Below are 21,806 nucleotides of genomic sequence, written 5' to 3' on the forward strand. Positions count from 1 at the left end.
GAGAGTGTTTCCACCACTGTCTTTTACTGCCACTATATGTTAAAGGACAAACAAACCCTAAGAACACTCACCCCCTGTTGTGTAGAGCTTTTAGTAAGTAACAGTCCTACCCCTTCAAGGAGGTACTAACAACAATGCTAGAGTCTTCAGTGTGTGATGACAGATGTTCCTATGCTTATGAACTAAAAAAGTAAACGTGCCTACAAACATAGTTACATCTCATCACTGTAATAACTAGTTTGAACTTCAGTTTCGATTTACAAAAAGAATAGGGGTCCATACATCTGTGGCTGATTGCCACAATTCCTCGTTCTGTTGACGGCAGGGTCAGGGAATCTGGAATGTTCAACATGTTGAAGAACCTCAATTTCCATGAGTCTGGGATTATTTACATGATAATTTCCCCAGTTCGTTGACTGATCGCCGGTCATCGATGGCTGTTGGTGATCGACAGAATTTGGAATCGGGAGCCATAAATGTATGGGCCCCTTAATACTATGAGATCACATGTATTTAAGGGGTTCATTCAGGTTCAGAACCTGTGTCTTACAGCAGTGTCACTGTCTGAGCAGACACATTCTCTGTATGTAACACTAACTGTCCTAAGTATTGGTCTTCTGACTCTCCAGCTATGTGTGACCTACACTTCTGAGCAGTCATGCCTGTGAGAGAGCCATACTCATGTGTTTGAGTAAATGAGCAGTCCGTATATCTGTAACTACTATACACTACAAGTATTTTTGTCTCTTACATCCTGCACAGAGTACGTAAGATGCTTGTGAGTGGGATAATGTCCCAAGTGGATGACATGGAGAAATGCATGTTGAAATATATGAAGGGAACAGCAATTTGTTTGGCAGAACCTTTCCACTTCATGTTACCAGAAAGGAGAGGCCTCGTCACTGTGATTTATCCTGCAGGAGTTGCAGAGACTCAGCTGGAAGACAACAGAAAGGTAAAACATGTGCTATAGGACTTATGTTTATCATTGGTGTGTATTCCATGTAGTGACACAACAACAACATATATTTCTAGGAGTAAATGTAACCTGCCATATCTTATTACTTGTACATCAAATACCTGTAAGAGGATGGCAGTCAATAGATAGACAATGAAAAGGTCGGAAGTGTCTAGGTAGACAGGCAGTAGGTCGACAAATACGAAAGGTCGACATGGATGAAGGTTGACATTGGAATAGTCAACACAAAAATGTTCGGCACATTGGTTTTTTTTTTTTTGTTTGTTAGGGTTAGGCACTTACTGAAGGGTTGGGGTTAGGCACCAGGAGGCGAGGGGGAGGGTTAGAGTGAAGATTAGGGTTAGAAAAAAAAACAACATGTCGATCTTTTGTACCTGTCAATCTTCAACCATGTCGACCTTTTAACCATGTCGACTTTTTCTACCCGTCGACCTATTGCTTGTCTACCAGTTGGTGTCTATTTAAATAGTGTAGATCTTTTAATCCGCTCCCCCTATAAGAAACCCCTTGAAAGATCCAGCTGTCTCCTGAATCCTGCAGTATTTTGTCCATCCATCACTCAGCCTGTCTCAGGATATTATTGCTACAGGTCATGAATTTAATAAGAAGTGGAAAAAACACGCCTTACTATGCATTCACCACAAAATAAACGAAACAAATTGAATGTGAACATCAGTATCGTCATATAAAAATAATTACGGAAATTTCCATTTTAATTTTTTTACATTAAAATAAGGAAAATTCCACTGACCTTTATTATAACTTGTTTTAACTTTTTTTTTTTTTCTCGCTGTACTTCCATGACAACATTACTGAGAGCAAAGTCCACCATAAGTAGTGGGCAGGAAATAGCTTAAATAGCCAATATCTGCCCCAAGACCCCAGTGTATTAATTATATATTGCAATGTATGGCCCAAAAATGACCATTCAGATTCAGGGGGAATCTAGTAAGTGTCAATTTTGTTCAGGAGTTTTAAATCTCACAAAATTAACAGTAAAATACACTGAAGTGCTAAAAGTTATGCGATGGATGCCTAGGATCGTGTAGGAGCCCCACTAGTCCAGCGATGTGCAGCAACTCAACGTGGCATAGATTCCACAAGTGGACGGAAGAGCTGTTGACCCATGCCATCTGGATAGCTCCCCACAGCTCCCTGATATTTGTAGGTTCAAGATCTTGGGTGTGAAAGGACCTCTCCACCACGTCCCATAAATGCTCGATTGGGTTTATGTCGGGCGAACTTGGTGGCCACTCCATTCGTCGGAACTCTCCAGAATGCTCCTCGAACTAATTCTGGACAACTTGGTACTGATGACAAGGTGTATTACCCTGTTGGAATACTCCATCGTTGTGGGGGTACTTGAAGTCCATGAAGGGCTGCAAATGATCATCATGCAATGCAACGTAGCGGTTAACGGTCAATTACATATTTCGGTGGTCCTCTGGACCAACCCGTGCCATGTGAATACACTCTGCACCATTATGGAACCACCACCAATTGAATGGTGCCTTGTTGATAACTGGGGTCCATGGCTTCATGTGGTCTGCGCCACACCCGAACCCTACCATCAGCCCGAAACAACTGGAACCATGACCGGACCACACCACATGTTGCCAGTCCTCCAGGGTCCCTTTAGCAATGTCACAAGCCCAAGTGAAGTGCTGTGTCTGGTGTCGTAGTGTTAACTTGCATGTCTGATCCCATGGAAGCTAAAGAACGCTGTACTGACCTGCTGGATATGCATCTGGTACCTACTAATAGAGCAGGAAGTCCACTACTGACATCACTAGTGATGTCAGTAGGGCCGCCCACAAACGCCAGGCATTCCTAAGGAAACGCCTGTGTTTGTACAGCCACCCCCCCCTCCCTGCCTACAAAACGGGGCGAGCTGTCACTCACCATCGACAGCCGCCCCGTCTTGTAGCGAGACCCGTAGCGACTGAGCAGCAGTCGCTGGACGGGTCTCGCGCACACTGGAGGTGGCGCATGCGCAGTGGGGTAATATTGAGTCGCTTGTGAGCGGCTCTGAATCAGCCCCTTAGTACGTCATCCAAGTACAATCTCCTAGTGCCATTCTCCTGTGTCAGCCTCGCGTCTGGATCAACAGAGTGTGCACTCAATTCATCACCCCAGTACAAACTTCCATTATCTTTTTCCTTTGCTTTCCCTGTGATAGTGTTCTTCCATTTCCTACTTGTGCCGGATACCTGACCAAAGGGCTGCGACCTGCTTGCTGGGTGCAGCTTAAGCCCAAATCCCGCTTGGAGGGGGTCACTGGCGAACACCTTCCAGTAAGTTAGACTCCGCGCCTTTGGTCAGGTCTAGCCAACATCCAGTACTAGTGGATGAGGAAGTCCTTTATCCAGGCCCCTCACCTCCTGTTCCTTTCCCAACCTGGGTCCACGTCTTCCAATACCTCAGCATAGCCTGAGCGTAACACAGCCACTGCGCTGTCCATAACAGGTAGTATTGCTTTTCATGAGGTGTTCCCAGTACATGCATGATGCCGTAGATTGAGGAGTGTTGAATATCCGCACAACTTCGGAAATGGAATGTCCCATCTGCCGGGCACCTACTATCGTGCCCTGTTCAAACTCTGAAAATTCACGTTGCCTTGCCAGGAGTTGCCTTGCCAGGAGCAGCCTAGCCGGTGTTCAAACTAACTCACGAGATCTCAGATTACAACTAATGCAGGTCTGGGCATTTTTTAAGACATCACCGTATGGTGACGCCACCTACCATTACCTTTACATTCTGCAATCACATGACTTTAGGCACTTCAATGTAAAACTGTGATTTAATTGACCAAACCTTCCAAACTAGTAAATGGAGCTACATCAAGCCAATTGTGGTGATTTTTAATGATATTAACTGGGGATTTTACTAGTGTTTTAAAAAAATCATGCTGATTTTCATAAGAGAATCTACAATAAATAAATCGATGTCGATCCCCAAGTTTCTCAGCCAGGCACCTTTGCTAGTCAGTTGTGGTTTCTGCCAACAAAAACAAGGCAACAACTTTTCTATAATTACTCAAAAAATGTATTTTCCTAAAGTATTGGTGACTTATTTATCAGCAATGTAATGTAAGAAGAAAGGCAAATGCCTATGTGAAGAACACAACGGCACTCATGTAATGCCAGTGCTAATAATATTTTTAATAAATAATCAGGAGGTTTTGATACCAATCACCAGCAACTAAAATTTTATTGTCAAATGTATTGTGTTTTGGTTTATGGTTGTCCTCAAACACTGTGGAACGAAAGTGCATTCTGTGGGTTTCCATGTCATAGTTGGAAACCCCTGTCCTAGCTTTGTGCTGGGAACTGAAGATGGTTGTCCCCTTGTTTTAGTGGGATTGAGCCCAGGCTGTCTATTGGGAAGACAGGATATGGAATCGGGAAGCTTTAAAAACAACAGAAATATTTACATTCTCCTATTCATTCCAACATCCCTTTCATTTCAGTGGCCTTTCTACATATAGTGCACATTGGCCCATTGAAATAAATGGGAAATTCCATTGCTTTTCAGACAGGTGACTGAGGCCAGTGAGCTTATATTTACCCTTTATGAGCTTCCCCCTGTTCCTTATCAATTGAAAAATATGGCAGGTTTTTATTGAATAGAGGATACGAATTGCTGAAATATATAATAGGCCCACAATGGATAATGAGTAGGTGAAAGTGGATAAATGGGAAATAAGTCTGTTTTGCTAAAAATAAAAAAAAAGTAGAAAGGTTCTGCTCTCCCAGTCCTGGTTATGCTCCATACGTAGTAATCATGCTAGCATGATAATGGGATCAGTCTCTTAGGCCTTCTCTTCTTCAGTCATCTCCGCAGTCCTAAATAGATTCAAATAGTGGATGGCACATAGTACACACAGCAAGGGATAATGTATCAAAATTTATTTAAAAAGGACAATTTCCATAGATGATGATGATGATTGATGATAAAAACACAATAAACAATCAACATTTATAAAACTCCCAGGAGTGGGGGTGTGGACACATCAATGTAATTAACCTAAATCACAATACAGGAAAAAAAACAATCTGGAATATAATATGATGAAATCCACAGATATAAATTGGCTTGTGGCAGATTGCTACCAAATAATGGAATGGATACACGCTAACCAACAAAGTAATGTAGAAGTGTAACAGTTCTCCTTAAGTGCATAAATGCCGCTGGTAAAGGCAACAGATGTAACAATTGGTTATTGTGGTTAAGCGCTCCCGTCCAGAACCAAAAGATTCCAGAGTTCCACAAGAGATGAAATTCAGAATAATTAAGGATGTACCAATGCAAGGTGTGGACAGCTCAGTAATTCGGAATACTCTCTGTCCTTCTGCATGTAACACCGCTCCAGTGCTCGCGCTATCACTCACTTTTCCTACATGGAGATCTTTACACCACCACTGGTGCTCGAGCTTCTGTATCACTCGCATCTCTGCAGTCCTAAATTAAATAAGGGGATACAAGGCAAATGGTAATCAATTTTGGCTAAAGACTAAAGCAACTGTCAAAGGAACAGCCTTGGGTACTCCTGGTCACCAAGAAACTTGCACTTCATTGACCTGTACTTCACCCCAGGGGCTGGCTGGCAACTCCCTGCCCGTGGGCAATGTCCATCCAAGCAGCACAATATGTGCTCCCGGAAGGGGCGTACCTAATACTAGACCACACGCCAACCCCTTTCCTTTCATCCTGGAAATGCATTGCACACAAACACAACATACAAGCACCATATTAAAAGCATTTAATACACACATGGTGCAAGCAGATTCCTCCATTAAAATGTCTCTATTAGGTATCTATAGAATTCCTAAATCCATAGTCGTCTTTAGCTGCAAACCTTCTCCTTTATAATGCATGCTCTATGCAGTCATTTTTAAAATAATCATTAAAACGTGTAAAAGTATGTATTTACTATTGTAAGCAACTAAACACATGTTTACCCTATTTTAACACTGAAATTTGAAGCTCTGCTGGTCACATGACTTATCCACATACACACAGCACAACTAACCTTGATCAAATATTTCAACATAAATAAATACCTGCTTGCCTTACCTGACTTTAGACAGACTGACTGGCTGGGTTCTAGAGATCAGTCTGTGTCAGATGATGGAAACTGCATCAGTAACAGCCAACCAGAACAGGACCTAGTACACTGTGATCTCCTCACTTACACTCATCCAGGTAACAGATTGTCATCCTGTACAGTATATAATGGAAGCGGTTTTTAGGTGACATACTGTAACCAGTGTCGGCACCCTAATCCAAAATGATCAGGCTACCTCTCAGTGCACAGACAGCAGCCCACCCTTGTAATTAGCCATTCTATGATCTTATGGGTATGCCACCACCTCTGTAAATAAAGAGCTCTTCTGCGCAGTGTCCGTTCATGTCCCTCCAAAATCAATTCACGGCTCTGTCCCTGGCAAATTCACTGGAGCAGTAACTGGAAATTGTAGCGCCTGGATTAAAAATGTACTCCTCGTAAGCACTCCATTGTACCGAAATGAACCTAAAATATTTGTTCCCTGTGCCACCCTTCAGAGTTGCGCCCTGGACAGATGCCATTCTTGCACAGTCCTGGTTACGTTAGTGTGAATGCACACCCCAAAATCAATTTATGATCCTCAGTCTATATTAGTTAGTCGCTACCCCCAACCACTTTGTCATAAAGTTGTGCACCGCTCCAGTCCCCCCCCCTCAGTTCTTTTCTCCCAGGATCACAATTAATTTCTCCCACACTATCCTCATCATGCTTTACCCTCACTCAATTTATTTTCCACTGCCCTCATTTCTCCCAGCACTTCAATTAATTTTTCTCCCCCGCTGCCCTCGTGTCTACTGATTCTACCCCAGAATACACACACATGGGATGTAGTTGGCATCCCGGCACCAGAATCCAGACACCAGTCAGAATCCCGGTAAGTATTAGGGATAGGTGGAGGATTCCGGCGTTGAGATTGTGAGCGCCGGCACCCTCAGCGTCACACACAAGCCCTCTCATCTTGCAAGCCACGTAGTCCTCCTTTTGGGACTGCAACAACTCCTCCCCCCTCTGATTTCCAATGGAGTCTGGAGGAGCGCACTGTCCCGTGTAGCCCCATCCCCTGCTCGGACACTCTAACACTCCGTCTCCTTTCCACTCCTGCTTCCCAACTGAAATATTAGCTGGGTCATCAGCCCTGAAATCGAGTAATGGGAGTTACCCGCCCCTGCTGCTTCACCCAGAAATCAAGACAGTATGCCTAGATGTTACATTTTGCATTCTGAAGAACAAATGACTCTGAAAGTTATTTCTAAGAAATCTTGTTACTACAAAAATATACTTTTAAATTTGGAGACTTTTCTGTCATAAAGTACTTCCCTGTGCCAGCATCTGAGTAATTATGGACAAAACTTTAAGCCCAGTTCAATAAAGTTCCAGCTAGCCCCGCTCAGTGTTTTGTTAGCAGACCCTCTTTGGATCCACAGAGTGTTCCATGCAGTTGTTTCCTATAATTTGATATTTCTTCCATCATTGTACTTGTTTAAACTTGTTCAGTTTCTTGCCATCAAAGCAGACATCAGTCTAGCCAGTGTGAATGCTGGAGGAATAGAAGTTCAGGTAGTTTTAGCTTGGCAACAATATTTCCCAATCCTTGACAATAGTATTACTTTGAATTTGGATCCATTGTTTCACCTAAAAGTTGTTTTGACCATTTGCAGATTCCAAGAAGAGGTAACAACTGGAGAACATATGGAAAACACAACCTTGGTACTCCGAAAACCAATGGTTGTGCTGGTCTGGCACTACTTAAATGTAATATAACACAAATAAACTATGCATTTAGCAGAATATATATTCATGTTTTTTCCCACAACCATTTTTGACTTATTTGTGTTATCTTACCTTAAGTAGCAGCAGATCTTTGCGTACCATTGGTTTTCTATGTAGTACAGGGGTGGGGAACCTTTTTTCTGCCGAGGGCCATCTTGATACATATAACATTAATCGAGGGCCCAGTGCAGGCCACACCCCCTTTGTGTGACAGCACACAGGGGCGGGGCCACAATTACCGGTGATTACTGCAATGCCTGGAGCATACTGAGGATGCTCCGGGGAGCTATAAGGGCAGCGGTGTGACCGTCTGAAGCATCGGAAGGACGCTCCAGGCGGCACTGCTGCATAGATTCTGGCTGCAGGGTGATATTCTAGGCACCCTGCTAGCCAGATGAGGCTAGTAAAAAAAAGCTCAGAGGGCCAAACCAAATGATTCCGTGGGCCTTATACGGCCCCCGGACCTGAGGTTCCCCACCCCTGATGTAGTATATAGGTATTTGGTGACACCTGGGTTTGTATTTTCTAAGCTACTTCCTTATTGGAGCTCAAGTGTAGTTTGCTATTAATCACCTTGATCCTGCCTAACAATACTTTTATATTGGATGTACAGTACTTCACACTGGTTACACCTTCAGTAATCACTGGAGTCTATCAGTAGTGCTATCATAGTGTAGAAAGATAATTACCGGTAAAAGTAAGGTGGGTACACACTATACAGATATATCTGCAGATGATGGTTGTTCGTACACACTGAACAACCATCATCTGTGTCTGTCCGCAGGTCCCAGCGACCAGGGTGCGTGTCCCGGAGGTTGGGGGCAGACCGCTCATACACACCTGCCAATGAACGGATATGTCTGCTGACCGCCCGTACACAGCTGCCAATGGACGCATATGTCTGCTGACCGCCCGTACAGAGCTGCCGATGGACAGATATGTCTGCATACATATCTGTCCATCGGCTGTGCAGCACAGCCAATGCGATATGTCGGGTACACACTGCCCAACGGGCAGCAGATACATTGGCCGATCAATTGATCGGCCAATGTATCTGTCAGTGTGTACCCAGCATAATTTATATTTTTCTGTCTGGAAAGCTTCCAAATAGATTTTCTTGGAAGTTTCTATAACAGCATTTCTGTTAATGTCCCCGACCTATGACACAAATGAGCGGTCACGAGGGTATATTGGGAATTGCTCCTTTTTAAATTGTTTCCATGTATGAATTTTCTACTTTTAAACAGAATTTTAGGTATTTGAGGGGGGGAATTCAATTGTCTTTTTGTGCACCCGTTAGAGCAATTCCATTGTTGCTCTGACCGCGTGTGGCCATTACTTATCGTGCTTATCACACCCAAATGTATCGGGTACAGCTGCATAATGCAGCTGAACCCATCTAAAGTCCTGGTAAGAGCGCCCATACGGCCATTTGTGTGCCCAAAAGCTGGGCTTTTTCCCACCTCATGAGGGTGCGAGCAGAAATCTGGGCAACAATCTTCATTGCTCAGTCGGGCGCCAATTACCAATGGGCGCGTAAGACACAATTGAATTCCCCGGTTGGGATTGAATGTACATCCCAGTTGAGACAGTTTTCCCTGTATGTCTGTAGCTGGAAGAAATTTCTGTTTGTTTTAAAAGCAGTTGAGTATTAGCTGGAGATAAGGAGGTATAATTTCCTGCCTCTGTAGGGTAAGTTACCCCTAGTTACGAGTATACCAGTGTGAACACTTACTTATTTCTATTACCTAGATGTTACATGAGCAGTTTAACCTGCCGCTCGACAGGCCATATTTCAGAAGAGCCAATGCCTATCATTTTCCAGATGAGCTGTACAAGGATGGATATCTTCGTAACCCACATGTACATCTGAACCATCCTCCTCTAGAGGGAGGCACGGTGAGTACTATAGTTACTGTGTAATGCAACACACCACTACAGACTCTGTACTATCGCTGTGCAGTTACTCAGTATAAATAACACCAACCAAAGCAGCTGCCTAATTATTTGAGAATTGTGTGTAAGTAATTATCCATGATTTGGTAGGTCCTGAAAATGTAGTCTCCTGTTCTCTATTTTATCTAGCAATATAGCTAAGATGTACAGTAGATCACTGAATGCACAAATAGAAGTACACCTTTATTTAATTAAGGCAATCAAGAAACCCATATAGGAATATTTACTTTTTTACTTACAGTATATCTTTATAGACACTCACAGGAAAGTCATAGCTCCAAGAGAACAGTCCTACAAATGTTAGATCTGTATACATAAATGTGATTTGCTCTGCTCAGTTTTGTTTGCACATTTCCAAACTGTAGTTTAATGATGTTTTTCCTCACAACGTGCTACATTAGGGGGAATTCAACTCTGGGTGCGGTTTAGTCTGACAGAAGTTAAGTCGGAGAATGCTGGTCCTTGCGACTTAACCTGGGTGGTTAGTCGCGAGAACCGACATTCTCCGACCAAAGTGCCGGGTGCGAGGCTGTTAGCGCCATGCTAAGCCAGAAAACAGCCTTGTGGCCGGCACTTTAGTCTGATTTCTTCTCACGCCCTCAGGAGGATGCAAGAAGAAATCATTAGCCGTACTTAACAGCGCGCAGAATTAAATAGCTTTGGGAGCTCACTCCTGGCGCTATCAACAGCGCACTGAATTGAATCCCCCCCCCCCCCCCCCTTTATAGTCTTATCTCACAACCATTATTAGCTACGGAGATAATAATAAAGTTCAACCAACAAAACTTATACTTGCTGTGGCATAACTCTGTGCCAGCCCTTGTGAAACCAACCAATATATACAGTTATTTTGTTACCTAGAAGTCCACAGGCCTGTCATTCAAACTTCTGCTTCTGTACGGCCCAACACCACACTCCCTTGCAGTACAGGTATTGCCATCCTAAACAGGTATTTTAAGATAGGGCATAGTAAATGGAAAACTGGGAGAATGGACACTTGAGTTAATTCAGGTGCTGTATATAATTTACTTTAATACACATATATTACTGTCCAATTCTATTACTTGCTATGAAATATTAAGTATTACTAAGACTCATTTTAAATGGTTTACATCTGAAATGTCATTTAGATCAATCCACACTATGCCATGTGACTATGATTCGTTACTGAATACTGTGTTTTGTCTGCAGATGTCATTGGTGCAGGGAATATATAGTTACCATCACTACATGCAGGACCACATGGATGACAGTGGCTGGGGCTGTGCCTACCGTTCTCTTCAGACCATCTGTTCCTGGTTTAATTATCAGGGTTATACTGACAAACCTGTTCCAACACACAGAGAGATTCAGCAGGTATGATTTATTACTGCTCATCATACGTAATAAGAACTGCTGGTAAATATAATTATAGGCAGCATAATCTCCATGTTTTTGCCAAAGACAAAAAAAAACATGAATAACTGTATAATTTAAACGTAATTAATCATTTTGACTGTATATCACCATACAGTGGTTGAATGTAGGAAAGTACAGGTAGTAGCAGGTTCATTAATCTTCTTACATATTTTAGTAGCTGCTCTTCTTTTATGTGTACAGGGTTTTAGGGGGGTTTTTTGTGTTTTTTTTTTTTTTCTTTAGCATAAAAAAAATCTGTGGTAAAAGTTATAGGGCCAAATGTAATAGCCTGCCAGTTGTTACAAGTGCAGAGATTTTGGTGATTTAAATGTAAGATTTAAAGTGGCACTTTTATTTTAAGTCACAACTATGTTTGTTTTGCTTTGGAATAAAATAGCTGCTTTAAATCTTGTAGCATTTGCCACAATTTACAGGCTCCCATATTTGGCCCATAGACCCATTCATATAGCTTGCATACAGAACATGTAAGGCTAAGAATTAAAAGTTAATACCAGTCAAGCCTAACCTCCTCTTGTGGTGCCTAAGCCTAATCCCCGGGATACCTAACCCTAAATCCCCCTGGGAGTCCCTAAACGTAAAACACCCGGCGTACCTTTGTTCGGTGTGTCGGGATTCCGTAGTGGGGCTAATGATAGGCGTCGGGATTTCGACGCCTATCTTTAGTCTCATGTCGGGAAGTAAGTGTCGGAATATCAGCAGGCGGGATAGCGCCCGCAGGTATCCTGACTGCATCCCGTAGTTTGCATGGAACCTCTAGATGTGTATTATATATGACCACTAGGGACACTGGATGCCTCTTAATTTGCTTGCAGGCTATTGATGTAAATAATTTATACATCCATAATATGTATGATTTTCAGTGTAAGCAGTTTTTCTTTAATCTATTTAGAATACAATACTTTATAAAAGTTACCTATTTGTGTAGTAATGTTCTCTGGAAGATGGCATGTGCATTTTAGAGTTAAAATAATGCATATTGCTTAATTATATCTGTTCATATTTTAGCTGAATCTTTAAAAGGTTCCAAAATCTTTTCCTAGACAATCTTTATTTAAATAAGACATCCAGCACAAGCACAGAAAATATATAGTCAAATGAATATCAAATAAATCTGCCTACACCCATAGTGATACGGTTGTTTTCAAATGCATGTCAATCAAACTTGATTTGTGTATCTGGATTGCTCTGATTGGATCACTCTGTGGTGCATTCATTACACATGTGCATCACAAGTAAACATTGGTTGGTGTGGGCACTGTAAAATGAACTGATTATTTAATTAACTGTATTTAAACTATGCGCTTCTGAACCCACATTTTGCTCCCTGGTAAACTGCCATAATCTACTACATACACAAGCTATTAATAACACATTTGGTGGGTGGTTCAAAAACTTTATTCTGTGATTGTACAATGTCTGTTTCTTCAGAAAGTGTAATATTGCTGGGTGTACAAACTAGGGTTTATAATAAATGGTGTAATAAATGGTGTATTTTAACATAATGGCAGTGATCGTTCATCATTAACTCAAAATAGTGAGTCTAGAGGCAGCACTCCAGACCAAAAAAAAAAATGTAGTTGTGCTGGTACAAACAAAGAATGGCAAGATGTAGCTTTTTATATCAGATGGATGCATAGACTATGGACCTCATTCAGAGGCGGTCGTTAGATGCAAGCGGTCGCTCTGAATGAGGGCGGCCGCTTGCATCTTGTAGTGCCGCCTCTTGGTCGATCGCTAAGCTGTGGGTTACCACCCACAGCTCTAGCGACCGACCAGGGTGATGGTCGCGATGGTCAAGACCATCGCGACCATCGGGGCTTGCGACGAGTCCCTAAGGTTGGGTCTCGGCACTCGCAAGCCCCAGGGAGCTTCCTGCTCTGATCGAGCAGGAAGCTCCCTACTGACATCACTGCTGATGTCAGTGCGGCCACCCCCAAACGGCAAGCTTTCCTTCGGGAACGCCTCCGTTTGGCTGGCCATGCCCCCTGCCCACCTCCCAAATGGGACGAGCTGTCATTCACCATCGACAGCTCGTCCCCTTTGGTGCGAGACCCCTAGCTAGCCAGGTCTCGCGCATGCGTACGTCGGAGCCGGCTCCGACGTGCGCATGCCCAGTGGGGTAACATCGACCCGGTTGTGAGCTATCAACGCTTGCGACCGGGTCTGAATGACCCCCTATATCCTTTACTGTTGCATATTTAAAACTGAAATTATTTGAGAATACTGAGCAAAGAAAACATGACATTTATATGTGTTCTGCTGGTTGTTCATCCCTGCAGGCTCTGGTCGATGTGGGAGATAAACCTCCGGCCTTTGTCGGATCTCGGCAGTGGATTGGCTCCATAGAGGTACAGCTTGTACTTAATCAGCTGCTCGGTATTACATCAAAAATCATGTTTGTGAGGTGAGCATGAATACTACTCTGCGGCTTTATCACCAGTCTCCCACATAGGCTGTAATAGACCAGCTCTTGTTTTTTTACAGAGTATTAGAATTATGTTCCTCTTGTAATGTTTATTCTAGCACACTGCACTTGTCACAACCCGTGAAGTTCCTCTTTCCTGTCTGGGGTGTCGAACTATGTTCTGGTGCTTCTAGCACACTAAGCTGATGCAACAAACTGCTGAGATACAGATCAGAGTGTGCTAGAAGCACAAGAGCAGAGAGCGACACCCCAGGCTGGAAAGTGGAACTGCACGGGATGTGACAAGTGTATGGTTCTTCAATGAACACTACTCTTGCAGTATAGTCCATAGCTGTGACCAGAAAATATTAATCACCAAGATCTATTAAAACAAGTTTCTCTTTTCTCAAGGCTGGGGGACACTGGACCATGGGTTGTAGGTGGGAAGGTGTGGATTTGGCACTAAACACTGAAATCTAGAACTACTCCCCTCTGCAACCCCTGACTTCAGTGTAAGGTTTAGTGCCTGTGGAGAGAGGCACGTTTTTTCAGGGCTGCTCTGCAGCCCTGGTTTAGCTTAGGATTTTTTCCTTTATTTGTAATATTATGTTTATTTTTTACTATAGGTACTGTGCGCTGCTTATAGCTGCGCGCAGCTGGAGTGTAAAGCAGAGGTGAGAGCCGCATCTAAAAGGGGGGATGGCGCTGAGCGCTTCCCCCATTCCGCACACTCCGGTCTCTGAAGAGACTGTCTGGGCCCGGGGATAGCGCGCTGTTGTACCTGTTAGAGGTGCAGGCAGTCAGCGTGGTCCTAGGATGGCGGGCACCATCTTGCCGGGCTTCTTGTCGGCGGCTCTTGTGGGGAGATCGCCAACTACAGACCACCCACAGGTGAAGCCTACAGCAACACCACACTGGACATGCTGATCTTGGAAGCTATGCAGTATTGGGCCTGGTTAGTACTTGGATGGGAGACCACCTGGGAATACTAGGTGTTGTAGGTAAACGCGGGTCAGTCCAAGTTCTTTCCCCACTGAGGGGAGTAGCACTTGAGGGAGAAGCCTTAAGGAGCAGACACACTATACGATATGCTCCCTGAGCGATATAATCTAGTGTGTCCCTGGCAGGGTGTGCTCAATGTCGTTCATGACACTGAGCACACCCGCTGAACGATATTATTAACGATATCGTTCAGCGCCGGGCTCTCTTCCCCCATTCCCCAACATGCAGCAACTGACATTATCGTCTGGTTTGCCCGATGAATGATAAAGATGAACGACCTGCGGGAACGTCGTTCACTTTATCGTCCATTTTTTTACCTAAATGATGAACGATAACGATGAACGATATCGTTATCGTTTAGTCGTCCACTTTAATCGGCCAGTGTGTACGCACCTTTAGGGCTTGCTCAGTATAGCGGGTGGAGGAGACATGGACTGCTGGTTCCCCCCCGCTCTCCAGCGGCAGAATGGAGACTCCAGGAAACTGCGTGGGATGTTCCTGTCTTTATAGTGGGACAAGCCTGGCCAGCATGGAGGTAGGACAGAGAAATCTCAGGCTTCTTTCCCTCTGCGGGGTGCAGCTAAGTATTTTACAGCTATTGTTAATTATTTTCTGTGCCTGTTTGGGAGTTTTTGCAGTATTCATTGCCACATGTGACATATTTATTTATATAGTCTTTATTGTTATTTCTGGGCTGCCTGCCGTGGCAGGGTAGCGCAGGAAGAGGCTGCTCAAATGACGGACAAATTAAAGTCTGCAAAGGGCCAGAACCCCACTATGGCTATATTTGTATGTACATTTATACTTGTGGGGCCTCTATATATACACTATACTGTGGGGCCTATGTATGTAGATTATACTTGTGGGGCCTACGTACTATATGTACATTATACTTGTAGGGCCTATGATGTACACTGTCACTAAATTTACGTGTCTTGTGTTTCTATGTCATTGCCCATATCACATGGTATTAGCTGCCTATGTATTAGGTCACATGCTAATGTGCACTATGTAAATCAGACGACTGTCCTGTGTTACAGGGTGCGGCACGGATGGTGTAAGGGTTAGCATTGCTGCCTCACCACAGTGTTGGTTATCTTCCCGCCACAACCCTAATTATCAGGAGTTGGTTGGCATAGGGCCCGGTGATGCGCAGGCATCTGGGGTGCTGAGTCCGCCATGGTGGGGCAAGCATAGGCTCCAGCTCTCAGCAGGTCCGTGGTTACCCTGGGAAAGTAGATTCTGCTCCAGGCACAGACTTTGGCAGGCTCTGCTGTGCGAGGTACAGGTGGAGATTGTTCTTGGAGGCATCTTCCTCCCTCCAGGGCTTCATAGGCAGTTCTGCATATGTAGGAAGTTCCGAAGCCATGGCCAGTCTCGAAAAGGTGAGGACCTACTGTCCTCTTTGACTAATTGCTGCTGTGTGCCACTTTTTAGTGAATATGGCTTCCCAAGCGTGGGCGACGGGAAGTCACTACTTTACCTTCGGCGATTCTCTCTCCAGTCTCATCAGGGAGGACTAGGAGACGCCAGATTACGAGGTCATTATTCCTTGCACATTTGCTTCCAACGGCTTAGGTACCCTGTGGAAGCACTGTTCTCGCTATGACAGACTTTTCGCTCAACATCTTTTAGGGTTCTACTAGCTAACCCTTGGATGGATGTCTCCTGTCTATTCTCGTACGTTTGGGGGACATGACTCTGGCTTGGCGAGCCTTGACATAATTGGTGTCTACTATGGTCACTTCAGCTGACGAATTTGTCCAAAGAATTTACAATAGTTCGCCCTGGGATTCCCTGCCATTTGGGGGGAAATTTCCGCGGGGCAGCACAGATGGGTGTAGTGGTTAGCATTCCTGCCTCACAGCGCCGAGGCCGTGGGTTCGGTTCCCACTTTGGTGCTTGCTGTGTGGAGTTTGTATGTTTTCCCTGTGGTATTCTGGTTTTCTCACACACTCCAAATATCACTTGTCTAGAGACTCTGGGCCTTATACAGACCCGGTCGCAAGCGCTGAGCACTCGCAACCGGGTCGATGTTTGCCCACTGGGCATGCGCACGTCGGAGCCGACTCCGACGTGCGCATGCGCGAGACCCGGCTATCGACAGACGCTCCGTAGCTACGGGTCTTGCACCAAAGGGGGCGAGCTGTCAATGGTGACTGACAGCGCGCCCCGTTTGGGAGGCGGGCAGGGGGGTGGCCGGCCAAACGGAGGCGTTCCCGACGGAACGCTTGCCGTTTGGGGGCGGCCCAACTGACATCAGCAATGATGTCAGTGGGGATCTTCCTGCTTGATCAGAGCAGGAAGCTCCTGGGGCTTGTGCTTGCCGAGACCCAACCTTAGGGTCTCTTCGCAAGCCCTGATGGTCCTGACCATCGCGACCATTAACCTGGTCGCTCGCTAGAGCTGTGGGTGGTAACCCACAGCTTAGCTAGCGACCAGGATGCCGCACTTCACACCACAAGCGGCCGCCCTCATTCAGAGCGACCGCTTGTATCTAGCGATCGACTCTGAATGAGGGCCTATGTGTGGGAAGCCATGCAAGAAAGATAGCTGAGAGACTTAAACTATGGCTATCTGGGCTCGAAGGGCCCTTTTTGGCACTTATACCAGAATGTTCCTTACAATATTGTCTGTTGGATGGGAACGTTCTCTGTGCCAGTACTGGTTGCCATGGTCCCCACAGGTTCAGAAAAATATTTTTCTTCCAGCAGTGGTCCCCTTCAGAGGGGTCTGTTTTTTCCAAGAGTACGCCACTGTTTTCTGTCTGCCACATGATTTTCTGGTACCATCACCGTTTTGGGGCCAGGGTTCCAGGGTAACCTTGTGCCTCATGAGGTATCTTTTATACCGAGTACAGGTGCAAATGGTGAGTTCAGCAACCAGTGAGTGACGTCTTGAAGTATCTGGGTGCTGGGCATCATGGCTAGGGTGCCACCATGAACCTCTGGGTCCGCTGCCAGGGCAGTGATTTTTATTTCTCTGCTCTTCCCCAGGTGTGGCATGGGGGCATTGTCCGAGCCATCGTTCCTATCCTCGACCGGCGATTTGGTTCCAGTTCTTCCGCAGGCACAGAAAATAGTTTTCTGGATCCTTTCTGGTTCGATTGCTGGACGGGTTTTTTTCCGTCCGACCTTGGATCGTGCCTCGATCTCCATGGGGTGGGTAGTTCCATTCAGAACCCACAGCAGGGAGGCCAACTCATACCCGCTCTGTGTATGGAACACATACCATCACCGTTTGGGAAGGTCATCTTTCTTCCTCAGTCATCGATCTAATCTGTCTACTCTGGGCTGGGCTCTACCGTTTGGTGGAGCCCATGCTCCTTGGTTTGCATCAGACTACGGGCGGTGATACCACGCATATTGCACATGGAAGGTATCAGAACTAGGCTTTTTTGGGGTTTCAGTTTGTGACTGATACTTGGGCATCACAGTTACGAACCTTCCTAGGTCGCTGGTTTCACAACGTTGCAGGGCCGCCCCTGTTTTCTGGTTGGCGCCATCAGCTCTGAAAGTGGTCTTTGACACTTCTCTCCAGAGGGGTTGTGTCACTTGGGGTGGCCAGTGCACGACCCTTACTGACCTTGGTCTCACCTGTTCGTGGGTGCCTTGTCCGTCGCTCTTGCGGAGCATTTGCTTTTTGGGCATGAGAGTGTCCACTTAGCGACCATTCATTGGGCTAGGGTCACTCGCGGGAGTTCCATTGGGTACGTCTCCAGCCTTGTAAGGGTTGCTTGGCACCCCTCTAGTCTAGGTTGCTGGTGCGGTCCGATAGCACTCCTCACTCTCATTCGGTGACTGTTTTCCGTATTCTCCTCTGGGTCCGTTCCTGGGTCTCTCCTGGATGGGCTTGTGGTACCCACAGACATAAGTCTCCTGGACTATGGGGCCGTGACGTTGCCTTTATGACTCTAGGGCAATTGGGTAGCTGTCCACAACGGCTCAAGCACTGAGCCATTTTTCTGCCTCTCTTGGGGGCCGGTAGGTTTGCAGTTGGTCACACAACTGCACAGTGGCAAATGTAAGTCATCCGTGGGGGCCCTAGAGCGCTGACAATCTCAGCGGTAATAATGCCTGTAATGTGATGTGGGACAGCGGACTTCCTCCCAGGCCAGTGGTCTCGCTATGCGTTTGTTTGGTTAGGTCTTCAGCGGGAGGATCTTAGGGCCTCTCTGCACGTCTTCAAGACTTCACAGGGTTGTCTGTGAACAGGGTATCTGCTGGTTCTGCAGACAATACCTTGACTGTTCCGTGCAAGTTTCGGATAGCACGTCGGTTCTGCCGTCCCCACTATTGCCTACGGTTCTCCAGGCGCTTAAAGCCTTCCCGTATACGGGTAATCCTGGAGGCTCCAGGCTGGCTCCACTGTCATGATGTGGGGCCATTCTCAGGCAGTCGGTATGCCCTGGATTGTGTCTTCCACTTCACCAGTCCTGCTGCTACATGGTTCATGTTTCTACACAGGGACCTTCCGCAGATGGTTTTCCCGATCTGGCCTTGGTGACCAGGGGTTGGAAAGCTTTTGTCTCTCGTTTCCTCTGAGTTGGGAAACTGTTTTTTTGTGGAGATGGATTACAAGTTTTCACTTCTCATGTTCCTTGGCCTTCCTTCGAGGGGGTTTGGAGGCCGGTTGACTACTTCATTTTGTGACTACACTGGCGTTGGCCCGGTCACTTTATTTCTGGAAGCGTGTGGTCCAATTCCTTTTTACTAGGTATGCTGCGTATTAAGACACTGTTCATCTGCAGGTGCAGATGGCTTTGCTCCTGACTGCTCTAACACCGCCGGCATGGGTGATGGAGCGTTCAGCGGATCTTCAGTTAATTGCTTCTGAGCTGGTCTTTCTTATTGCTATTGCCTTCAGTTGGCATGGTTTCGTGTTGGCGTTCCCAAGCCACCTTTTTTCTCCTCTTCCAGTAGGATGGTGCGGTGCTCTGTACAGTCTATTACAGAAGCCGACTTTTTTGTTTCGGCCTTTTCTTCCAACAGGAGATTGTCTTTCTAATCTTTTCTCCTTTGAGGACTTCCTGGGACTAGGATGAGATGGTTTTGCTAGCTGGGCTGTATGCCACACTGTTCTCTGCGGCTGCTTTTGTAGCACATTAGGAGGTTGACCGGCTACTCAGCAGACCCCTGCATATTGGATTCACTCGGGCATCACTCATGTCTCTTCTGGAGCGGGGCGACCGCCACCAGACCGGGTGTCAGAGCCTTTTGCCAGGGCATTTGTTCTCTGAGGGGCAGTGCGACCCAAGACCAGCAGCACAGTACGTTGTACAGTTCTCTGGTCTCCTGTCCGCATGTTTGCTCATTTTTAGCGTTCAGGTTTCTTGCCTCTGGCGGCACCCTCTGGGGTCGTACAGTTCTCCGGTCAGGCAGCCTGAGCGTTCCCTCCCCTGGGGGCGGCTTTTGTACGTCCCATGGTCCAGTGTCCCCCAGCCTTGAGGAAAGAGAAAAGACGATTTTTTGTATTTACCGTTGAATCTTTTTCTCTGAGTCAGCCTGGGGGACGCTGCGTTCCCTCCCTCACGCTCAGTCGTATTGAGTATGAGTTATGATTTTGGTCCTAATTGACCGTCGGTTTTGTTATTTTTCGGTGTGACAGTGTAACTGAATATTGCTTCTCCTTACCAGGCACTTTTGAAGTTGCACTGAAGTCAGGGGTTGCAGAGGGGAGGAGTTCTAGATTTCAGTGTTTCGTGCCAAATCCACACCTTCCCACCTACAACCCATGGCCCAGTGTCCCCCCAGCCTGACTCAGAGAAAAGGATTCAACGGTAAGCACCAAAAATCCTCTTTTTTTTTTTTTTTTTTTTTATAAATGCTCAGAACGTCTTATTACCAATTCTACTTGGAAGACCCAGCTACCAGGGTGAGAAGGACATTGAAATATCGTGAATAAATGCCAAAATACAGATGGTAAAATAGGAGACATGTCTGTGTGAGCAGAGTGTACTGTGTATATATAGTCATTATTGTCTCTGAATTTAATCATTAACCTTCCTTGGTGTCTTGCCTTAGAAAATAGCAGGGCCGTAAGTAGGGTGGTGCGGCCGGTGCCATCGCACAGAGCGCAGTTGCCCTGTGGGTGGAGCCGGCTACCACCACCGTTACTTATAAGTGTCCCCACTGCCTAGCGCCCGCAGCAATGCATATTAGTAGCGGTGTGCCCAGCTTCTTCACTTCCTGCCTAGCGCCCACAGTAATGCATATTAGTAGCTGTGTGCCCTGCTTCTTCACTGCCAGGCGCACAGCTACCTCTATACATTGGAGCGGGCAGTGACTGTCTTTTGCGCTCCGTCTCCCTCAGTGTGTGCAGGGAAAGACGTCATGGCGTCTCGTCTCTCCAGTAAAGGAGCCGTGGACCGGCGGGAGGGCAGCCAGCCACGGAAGGTAAATGTTAGGGGTTGGAAGAGACACAGACACAGACACTGGAGGCTGGGGCTGGAAGTGCCACTGGGAGCTGGGGCTGGAAGTGCCACTGGGGGCTGGGGCTGGAAGTGCCACTGGGGCTGGAATTAATGAAATTATGATTTACTAATAGAGACCTAGGGAGGGGATTGGGGGAAATGATTTTTGGTATAATGTATAAAGGGCACTAATGTGTAAGAGGCATTACTGTGTGGCATAATGTGTAAAATGTTTTACTATGTGTAAGGTGCATTACTGTGGGGCATAATGTGTATATGGGAACTACTAATGTGTGGCATAATGTGCAAGGAAATAATGTGTAAGGACCATTACTATGTGGCATAATGTGTAAGGGCATTACTGTATGGCATAATGTGTAAGGTCCATTACTGTGTGTCATAATGTGTATAAGGGCACTACTAATGTGTGAACTAATGTGTAAGGGGCAATACTGTGTGACCTAATGTGTACGGGGCACTAGTGTGTGGCATAATGTGAATTGGGTGTACTATAGTGTGGCCACGCCCCTTTCCCACAAGACTTACACCCCTTTTGAGGGCTCACGTCTGCAGTGCTCACTGTCCCTGTTGACAATGAGCAGGGGGGGGGGATGCCAATGCTCTTTCTGGCACAGGGCACCAAAATGCCAAGTTACAGCTCTGGAAAATAGTATAGACTTGGGTCAGCTTGGGTTCCTACATGATTAGCACCAGGAAATCACTCTCCATGCTTCTTTATTTTTGACAGAAATAAGCTCACTAAAAAAGAGCCAGCACAAGTAATTTGTACAAAACA

General features: G+C 45.8%; 1 protein-coding gene across 2 annotated transcripts in view; it reads left to right on the forward strand.

Annotated features, from left to right (window-relative positions):
• Positions 1-21,806, forward strand: part of UFSP2 (UFM1 specific peptidase 2) — a 46,476-nt gene that overhangs the window by 5,906 nt on the left and 18,764 nt on the right. For both annotated transcript variants that reach the window (XM_088478823.1, XM_088478824.1), the window contains exons 6-9: positions 763-955; positions 9,570-9,716; positions 10,965-11,129; positions 13,472-13,596. In XM_088478823.1, coding sequence (XP_088334949.1) covers positions 763-955; positions 9,570-9,716; positions 10,965-11,129; positions 13,472-13,596 — 630 coding nt within the window. The remainder of the gene's footprint in view (positions 1-762; positions 956-9,569; positions 9,717-10,964; positions 11,130-13,471; positions 13,597-21,806) is intronic.

This window comes from Taudactylus pleione, unplaced genomic scaffold (genome assembly GCF_031769625.1).
Source record: "Taudactylus pleione unplaced genomic scaffold, aTauple2 ptg000218l, whole genome shotgun sequence".
NCBI classification, from domain to species: Eukaryota; Metazoa; Chordata; class Amphibia; order Anura; family Myobatrachidae; genus Taudactylus; species Taudactylus pleione.